At 42.8% G+C, this 9,784-nt stretch overlaps 1 protein-coding gene across 1 annotated transcript in view; it reads left to right on the forward strand.

Annotated features, from left to right (window-relative positions):
• Slc9a2 (solute carrier family 9 member A2) overlaps positions 1-7,954 on the forward strand; it is an 83,869-nt gene extending 75,915 nt beyond the window's left edge. Inside the window, exons 10-12 of the mRNA XM_057751984.1 lie at positions 1,870-2,001; positions 3,684-3,777; positions 5,020-7,954. Of these exons, the coding sequence (XP_057607967.1) occupies positions 1,870-2,001; positions 3,684-3,777; positions 5,020-5,393 (600 nt within the window). The 3' untranslated portion in view covers positions 5,394-7,954. The remainder of the gene's footprint in view (positions 1-1,869; positions 2,002-3,683; positions 3,778-5,019) is intronic.
• Positions 7,955-9,784: the final 1,830 nt, after the last annotated feature.

A 9,784-nucleotide genomic window follows, 5' to 3' on the forward strand; every position in this document is an offset into this window, starting at 1 on the left:
AATATGCTTTCCAGCTGGGTACTGTAAATGGATATCTTTGTAGCACACCTGCTCCGCCACAGCACTGCCCCCCTCCCCCCCGTGAGCGCCACATGGGGCATCCTCTCTTGTTCTCTCGGACCCTCTCCCGGCGTCCCATCCTGGAGACTTCCTAAGTTCTCCCAGACACCTCAACTGAGGAATCAAAGGGGCCTCAGGTGCTTAAGTTTAAGAGATAAGGACTGATGTGCAGGCCAGTTATGATCTGATTGTTTTTAGATCTGAACGTACTTTATAGGGCTGAGGCCATAGCTCGGCAGCTCTTCTGCTCTTCCAGAAAGACTTGACCTCTATTTCCAGCCCCCATGCAGGGTGGCCCCCAAACACCTGTAACTCCAGCTCAAGAGGAATCCAGTGTCTCTGGGGCATCTGCACATGTGCACATATGCCCACACAGACACACACATCGAGATAACAAAATACAGATTTTTTTCAAAAAGTTTTATAGCTTAGACTGTAAATAGAACAACTCTGTTTTCATAAAGTGCTAGAATTTCTTTCTTTATATATTCAGAGTCCTTTCTTTCACTGTTTTCCCATTGTTAATAGCCTATTCTAATGATATTCAAATCATATGTTAATGACATGCTAATGATCCCAGGGTCTTGCTGTTTTCCAAGTGTCATTTAGCACACTCTTTTTCTTGACTCCTTTAACCCCTCATGTGCTAGGCGCTATTGTTGTCTCCATTTCACAGATGAAGAAACTGAGGCACACTCAACTTGGCAGAGATCATCCTCATTTCTTCAGAGTTTACACCTGTAGACTTGGTGGGCATTCCTTCAGGCTGCCACTACTTCATCCATGTTATTCTGCCCATTTCTCAAAAGCTCTTTCAAGGGCAGCAGCCTTCTCTTTAAAATGAAATGAAACAACAGTTGTTTCAACATAGTTTGGGACCCCCTACTACTGAGCCCCACTTCATCCATCACTATCCCACATTCGATCCATCCACTCACTCCAGACTTTCAGAGAAAGTCTGTCCTCAGGCCGTGGCCTGTGTAGTGTGTACTGTTTCTCTATACTTAGAACCAGCCCCTGCTTCCTGTTAGCTGGCCCAGAGCTTCCCATATTTAAGTTCTCATCAAGAACCATCGTACTATCCCTGTCCTATTCTAGATCAGATAACACGTGGGGTTTATGCAGTGCAGCTAATTGAGCATTTGTTTTTGTGGCTTTATTAGATGCAGATGGCCAACTAGATAGGAAACTTCTTGAGACAGAAGTGGAATCGACACCACGTCACCTTTCCATGGCCTGCAGGACCTAGGCTATTTCGGGACATGGAATGTTTTCAAGACATCCATGCCAATTCTATGAGGAAGTGAACTTAAGTACTAATTCTGTTGCATGTGGTATGAGCTGGGTAGCCTTCATTTAGAGGTGATAGTTGCTGGCGATGACAGAACGTCTCATAATGACAGCCCTGATATTAGTCTAAGGATGTGGTGCCACCAAGTGTCAGTATGACTCATATCATCAATCTGTCTCTACTCAGTACAGATTGGATTTGAAAATGATTCTTGTTTACCTATTAATCATGGCTGGATACATAGAAAGCAGACAAGGTATTCATGAAGGAAATTACTTTTCTAATTCACAAAGTTCACAGTTTTCAATGAAGAAAAACATACTCACTGATTTCCGGGAGGATAAATTCTTTCAAACTCTGAGTGTTACACATTGGGACTCTGGATTTTCATTTTGGTCTTGTCCAAAAATGAAAGAAGCTGACTGCAGTGATGTAAGCCCAAAGGAAAGTGAAGCTTGAACTTGAGGAGAAATGGTGGATTGCTTGGTAAAAATGTCCTGTGTGCGTTGTCATTTCAGACCTTATCATATAACAGACACAACCTGACAGCAGATACCAGCGAGAGGCAGGCCAAGGAGATCCTGATCCGCAGACGGCACAGCCTTCGGGAGAGCCTCAGGAAGGACAACAGCTTAAACCGGGAGCGCAGGGCAAGTGTTGCCTTCAGAAGCACAAAGATTCCAAGGACAGAGTCCTCAGCTGTTCCACTGACCAGCTGACAGGAAGGAACTTTGGCTCTGCCAGTCGAATGGCTGCTGAGGACCAATTCCCAGATACCCTAGGCTGGGATAAATAATAAAGTCATTTTTACCATGCGCAGAGTTGATCTCCTCTAGCTCCAACTACTTTAAAGGCTGAATGAAGCAGGAGAGCTACTGGAGGCCAGCCTAGGCAATAGAGTGAAACGTACATTCAAAAAAGAAAAAATACAAATTATAGTTTGTTCCTTTTATATTATTTCTTTTGTTTTTGTTTCATTTACTCAAAATCTTCTGTAACCCAGGCTGACCTTGAGCTCACTATAATGCCAAGGATTCTTATGAGCTCCTGATCCTCCTGACTCTACCTCTGATGTGTAGGGTCTATAAGCCTATATCACTCTATTTATTTTATATCCTTGCCAGTCTTAGACATGTGGAATTCATTGGAGAATAAAATGAACAGATTCCTATGCCTAAGATTCTTAGATTCTTATGCTAGAAGAGGGGTAAATCACCAGCAATCGAATATATATAGATATAGTTAGATATGTAGTTATATACATATTCATATATATTGTTATACATAAATGCAGTAAGTGCTTTGGAGAAAAGAAAATAGATGTTTTAAAAGCCAAAGAAGGAAGCTGGCAGGCATAATCAAAACATAATTTTAATCAGAATGGCTAGATCCGTTTTGTATGGATAATGATACAGTGATTTGTATAGACCGCTGAGATCCAGTCTGAGGACATGTTGCTGAGTGGCTTTGAGGTGTGAACATCGTGTGTGTATAAACTAGGCAAGCTGTGCTGTCTCTAGGCAACAAGCTCCTGAGCACACTGCTGCACACTCCCTTGGCCTTTGACCATCATGCGGCCCATGATTACATTTGAGCCATCCAAGAATAGGTACCCAGGGTCCAAACTGCTGATGTCAGGCAAGTATCACCTTCCTTGGTGATACAAGAAGCCAGGAGTGCCAGGGGAGGTGAGCATTCACGGTGCAGTTTGCCCCAAAGTCCAGCTGGGCAGGGACTTTTCAGTAGATAAGAGAAACCATTGACAATGACACAGTTACTGACGATATAACATGACAGGTGCCTATTTTCAGTAAAATTCTGTGTTGAAGCATCAGAAGTATACAAACAGGAGAAGGTTTTTCTATGTGCGATATGCAGCAGTTATTGTTAAAAGTTATTCCTAGAAACTAAAGACAGATGTTCAGAATCTTAGTAAGCTGATTTCGCAACATTTTGCTATTCCTTCATTTTAAGATTGATTGGAATAAATGAAACTTAAATTACCACATGTTAATATTTCCCCTCCCCCAGATATTCCACATCTTTCTTATGAATAACTTCTATAGATGAGGATGTCAGTTTTCTTTAAGAGCCAGTGGCCTTCACCTTCCTAATGGCCCCATCTATTTTCTTTCCTTTCTATTGATCGGCCATTGGGTTTGGAAGGCATTTCGTTGTTGAAGCATGATGGTTATGGTATCTAAAAAAGTAACTTTGGAACAAAGGACTAAAATCCTATTTTAAAAATCGAGTTTTGTCACCAAGTTTAGCTTCTAATACGCAGTAGGTGACATTTCTGTCATCTGAATGTTGTTTTCTATTTCTTTCACAGGCTTCTGCTTCAACCTCCCGGTATTTATCCTTACCTAAAAATACAAAGCTTCCAGAGACACTCCAGAAGAAGAAGAAGAAGATCCCAAATGAAGGTAATGACTCTGTCGGAAGCAGAAATGCTGTTCTGTCTGTTTGCTAATGCTTATAACATAAAACATTCCAGTTTTCTTCCTTGAGGATGAGCTCAGTCACTTGTGAACCTCAAGTAGCATCAGGCTCCCTTTTCTTAGCATCGTGACCTTGTTTAGTAGATCTCTGTGCATATTCTAACTAATCCAATCACTTGTTTTTCACAATGACCCCTGAAGGATAGCAAAAGCAAATCCTTTTACTGTGCACCTATGAAACTGTAAATAAAAGGTTGTAAATCTGAAGATTTATAAACATTTACACTTGTACAGTAATGCTAATGAATTTTCATAGCATAGATCATAGATGTTATTTCTTTGTTTGATGGTAATCTTCAGGCTCTTTTCTGTAAAGCCCAGGATGACATTAGGGTTCGTTTTATTAAAATATGGAATCTAACAACAGTTTAAACCCCTTTGCAAACCTCCCTTGTCTGTTTATTGAACTTATCAAGCCAGAGACAGGCTAAAGGCTGCTTCTGGCAATAGAGGGAGGAGTGAGAAACAGGAAGCATTGGAAATGGAAGCCAAGGTAGTGACTTTTAGTGACTGTTGGTCTTGTCGCCATTGCATGTGCAGAGAAACATCCAGTTCTGATGATGCCAGCTAGTAGACAGGGATGGGTCTCATCCTTGGTCCTCCCAGGATCTCTAGCATCCACACCTTGCTCGAGGGTCTAATCATGCTTCTTCCTTTTACTTAGGAAATTTACATGGATGCTTTGGTCCATGCTGTGGACATGAAAAGCAAATCAGTGAAGTTCCGTGTGAACTTCCAGAAGGGATGAATCTAAATAGCAGAAAATTCTGTTAGTTTGCTTGCCTGTGTCAGAGGCAGAGCTGAGCCCTCTGGAGGGGATCATGGGAGCGGCTGAGGGCAGAGCCCGAGCTTCTCAGATCGAATTCCCGCCCTCCTTCTTACTTGCTAATATCTGTTGGACCTTTAACCTCACTGTAAATGTAGGCGGATGAGATGAAGTCAGCGGGCAAATGCATTTAGCAGTTAAAGTAAGTGCTTAAGAATTAGCATGGGCGCACTCTTGTGACATAGACTTTCAAGTCCACTCAGCTGCAATTAGAGAGAGCCTTCTGGCTTCCCTTTCCCCAGGGCTCCCAGGAGGGGAAGGGACTCACTGGGGTTCAGCTCTGACCTGTGCAATCTCTGTGATGCACTGTTTGCCCACACTGCTTCTCTGTTCTGTGGCAGACGGCAACAGCAGCGACTCGGACATAGATCCAGGGACCACCGTGCTCAATTTGCAACCTCGCTCCAGGCGCTTTTTGCCAGATCAGTTCTCAAAGAAAGCCTCCCAGGCCTACAAAATGGAGTGGAAGAACGAGGTGGACGTAGGCTCTGCACGAGTGCAGGCCGGCACCCCTCCAGCACCTCGCAGTAAAGAGGGGGGCACCCAGACACCGGGGGTACTGAGAGAACCACTGCTCTCCAAAGACCAACAGTGCGGCCGAGACAGGGAAGACAGTCTGACTGAAGATGTTCCACCCAAACCCCCACCAAGGCTGGTGCGACGGGCTTCAGAACCCGGGAACAGGAAAGGCCGCTTCGGCAGTGAGAAGCCATGATGGGAAAAGCCAAAGCAGACTTGGGATGAATGAGCTAGCAGGGCTGTGGATTGTTACTCAAATCTGATCGACTGTGGAATCCACGTAAAGCCCTCTCTCTAGAAACATCCTTTGGGTGGCAGAGTCGAGCCACTGAAGAGCACTTATCTATCCCAAGAAGAGGAAAGTCAAAGGAAGTCCCACAAAACGACTTTTGTGACTTATGACTAGGAAATGTATTCTTTGCAGACCTGAAAGGGAAAAAAATGTGTGCCTTTATTGAACTTGAATGACAGAACTTGAAGATTTTAACACACCTTTGTTGGTGAAAATTTTAATATATTACAAATATGCCTCAGTTTTTATTTATGAAAAAAATATGTTTATCTGTAGTGACCGTTTTTTAAGGGGATGGCGCTAAAAGTAGTGAGACCATCTTTCTAAGGGGGGGTGAAGGTCAGCTGCTAGAGGTGGGGCCTACGCTCCAGCACCCACCTTTCCCATCCTGAGCTGATGGACCGATCGCTCAGTGAAGGACAACAGTGCCCGTAGCAGAGACCTCAGTGTGCAGCAGCGGTGGCATACTGGTTGGAATGGTAGGCAGATGAAATAGCATAGCTTCCAGAGGGTAGGTTGCAAGTCTCTGCACGACTCAGAAATGATGAGGTTCAGACAGCTTTTACACTGTTCCTGTGTTTACCACAGCTTTGGAGTAACATATAGTCTCCACCTCCCCTTTTTCTTCTAGGTACAGAAAGAAAGATTTGCATGAGCAAAATCAATTTCAGAGTGTTTATAGACTTGGTGGCAGCTTTGGGTAGTCCTGCCTGTCAGGACCTCCCGTGGCCAGTGGGGAGACGGGGAAGCAACTACTGACCGTGGGTGTTAGATTGTGTGATACTGGGAGAAAAGGGGAGGTGGCTCCGTTCATAAGCATCTCTGACTACCTGCTGTAGTAAAACTGTCCTGTAGGGCATCCAGAGCTCCAAGCTGGGAAGGGCGAAAACTTGCACAAACTGTCGATGTCGAAGGAAATGGGGAGTCTTCAGGCTTTGACTTTGGAGGAGGAAGCACTTTGGGGAGAAATCGCACTCTTTGCACTAGTCTGTGATTGGTTACCTCTTCACCTTCCGATGACGTAGTGACGCAGATTTGTCTTTCTACACGAGATTCTATTCTCTGGAGTACTATCTAGGAGTACGGCACAGAGAAACAGTGGGACACAATCATTAAAGATTCATATTTAAATCAATGTTTTTTTTTTTTTTTAAGTTGTAGATTTATTGACTTGTCATTTGTTTTCTGGATAGTTTTCTTTCACACTTCCCCGGGTTTCCATTTTGAATGAAGCCACTACTATAGTTTTTACTAGAGTCCCTTTGGCCACAGCCAGGGTCACAAAGCAGCATGGAAGGGGTCCTCCTCTGCTTGGCTGTGGCTGTGGCAAAACACTCTGACCAAAAAAGCAAGGCAGAGGCGGAAAGGGGTTATTTTCGTCTTATACTTCTGGGTCTCAGTCCTTCACTCAGGGAAGTCTGGGCAAGAGCTGAAGCAGAGACTATGGAGGAAGGTTCCAGGCTGGCTTTCAGGAGTATGCCTAGCTCACCTCCTTATACAGGGTGAGGCCCACCTTAGAGATGGTGAGGGTCACAGTGGGCTAGGTCCTCCCACAGCAATCGTCAATAATGACAATCTTCTCAGACATGGTGGGCCGCAGGCAAGGCAATTCTTCAACTGAGATTCCTTCTTCCCAGGTGACTCTACGCCATTTCAAGTTGACAACAAAAATTAACAAGGACAGAGGGGAAGAACATGCTAAGTGTGACAGACAGGCTCTCTGCCCTCATCAATGTGGCTTTTCTTGAGTTCCTGTCTTGAGATACGGCTAGGCCCTCACGTGACAGGGAAAGAAAGCACAGTTAGAGCATGTCCGTCCCCGGCTACCCCACACAGATCCATAGAAAGCTTGTGTGAAACACAACTGGAAAGCCACATGCTTAGAACTCTGTGCCAAAAAAAAAAATCTCTATTTTAAATGACTATATTTTATAAACCATGTATTCCTTCTGAGAAGAAATTTAAGTTTCCCTAGGTTTTACTATAGAAATAGAACTCAAAAAATGTTATAATGTTTATTTTCAAAAATGCATAGTCACTGTGCATAGTGATAATAATGACTTCTGGCGAGGAAGGCAGATGTTGAAAATCACCGTCAAATACTTTTACTAGTTTTCTATATGAATAAATATTACAAAGAATAATACCTTTCTGATTCTGAAAGAAGAAACATGAAATAGCATGTTATGACATTTCAGGCTAAATAATCAGACCAAAATCAGCTTTCACTAAAGAAAACATCACATAAAATATCTGAGCGACATTGTATACATTTCAGAAAAGGAATACCTAAGTAATTTTATCTTAATTATTATCAGTTTAAATTTTTAAAATTTGTTTGATGACAAAGTCAATAAAATAAATTTGATGTTAGCCTTTCTCTGTACTTTCTTATTTTGATAATTGCTTGATTCCAGGCACCATAAAAAAGGGTAGTGAAGAAATAAAATTTGTTGGGTGGAGGTGGTGCACACCTTAATCTCAGCACTTGGGAGGCAAAGACTAGTGGATCTCTGTGAGTTTGAGGCTAGCCTGGTCTACGGAGAAAATTCCAGAACAGCTAGGGCAGTAATACAGAGAACTCCTGTTTCAAAACAAACAAATAAAACAAAAAACAAAACAAAACAAAACAAAAAAACAAGAAATGTAGCTCTTCAAGTGGAGTTAACAGTTGAAATTTCTGAAGTGTAGAAAGCACCTCCATCCTTTGGACTTCCTTTGTCCAAATATCACCTGACCCAATCTAAGTTCCCTCGCACCTGGAGAATTTTGGGAGTTCTCCTGATCATTATAACAAATTATATTTGCACTGCCTAGGCATGAAATCCAGTGCTTGAAGCTTTCAGATAGCCAGCAAGTGAAGAAAACTTGGCACTCAAATCCAATACTTACTTTAAAAAGTGTGTTCTGTGGATATACCTCCAAGTGTCTAAGATGGAATTTTGTTCATTCTTTTATGAGCAGTGGGGGTGTTTGTTTATATAAAAAGTGTGGTCAAGAGGTTGTCTTCACACATTTTGCATTTGTTCAGGTTAACACTGCCATTTTATCAGCAATGATAACGACAGGAGCTTTAGTGCCACTTCAAAGAGCTCATTGGGCTTTAGTTCTAAAGGATCATTAAAAATATGGCTTTGTCCAGATGAAGTGACTGCTGACACTATCTGCTGAGCCCTGAACACCATGAAAGCATGGATTCTGGGACCCCTGGAGGACATGAAAATCTGCAGAGGCTTCGGTCACTTAGATAAAATACTGCAATGTTTGCACAGAACCCAAGCACATCCTCCGTAGGCTTACTCATCTTGAGATGACCCAGAATACTTAACATGCACACACTCCTTCAGAAAACTGCCCTGCAGTGCTGAAGGCGAGATGATAGGGTAAACAAGTCAATTGTTCTTTCTTTGCATCTTCCACAGCAAGTGGGTTGGAGCCGGCGATGCAGAAACTACAGGCATAGCGATAAGGAGAGGTGGTGGCACACGGTTCCCACCTTGCTGAAAAGGAATGCTTATGACCAAACTCGTGCCCTGGGATTTTGTTTATTTTCTCTGCTTGTTGTTTTATCATCATTTCTTTTGTTGAGGATTTTATACACGTATATAATAAAATATGATAGTATATGTGTCATCTACTCCATGCTAAACTGACTTGCCTGGAGAGGGGCCAGCCACTGCAGAGGTCGGTAAAAGAGACATTCATGTGGACAGTTGTGTTAGCCGCCAAGCAGATAGACACACGTTATTGCAGCTTCAGTGGGTCCTTTCCTATTTTCAGCTGAAACTTTGTTTACATGCAAGCTCAGCATACACAGAACCAGTCCTGTCCCTCATTTTAACACTTTACATATGTGCTCTAGGGACTTGTGCCACATCCAAGATTTCATTCCAAATAGAGGGTCCAGTAAAGGTACTTTCATGGTGACTCAAGAACAGTCACTCTTGCCTGTGATGTCACTGACTGTCACTGTCTATGTTAGCTCTGAAGCAGAGACCAGGACATCAGCCTCAAGGAACAAACTGGCTTTAGGAATAAATGGTCATGATGGCGGCTGAATCACAACAGGACCTAGGCAACACTGGGTTTATCCTGGGCATTTCACACAATTTTTATTTCAACAAGCAAGTTTGGGACTGATTTAGTTAAATAAGCTACTTCACCAAACAACAATCAGCCTTAAACCCCAACAATCCAGAATGGAATATAGTAGTCCCTTCCTTATGTAACTGAAGCCTCTCTTTGAGTAGTTCCAGTTATTTGTGGCCAAGATCCAGAAAACAATACGTGAAAAC

The sequence above is a fragment of the Chionomys nivalis genome, chromosome 19 (assembly GCF_950005125.1).
Source record: "Chionomys nivalis chromosome 19, mChiNiv1.1, whole genome shotgun sequence".
In the NCBI taxonomy this organism is placed as follows: domain Eukaryota; kingdom Metazoa; phylum Chordata; class Mammalia; order Rodentia; family Cricetidae; genus Chionomys; species Chionomys nivalis.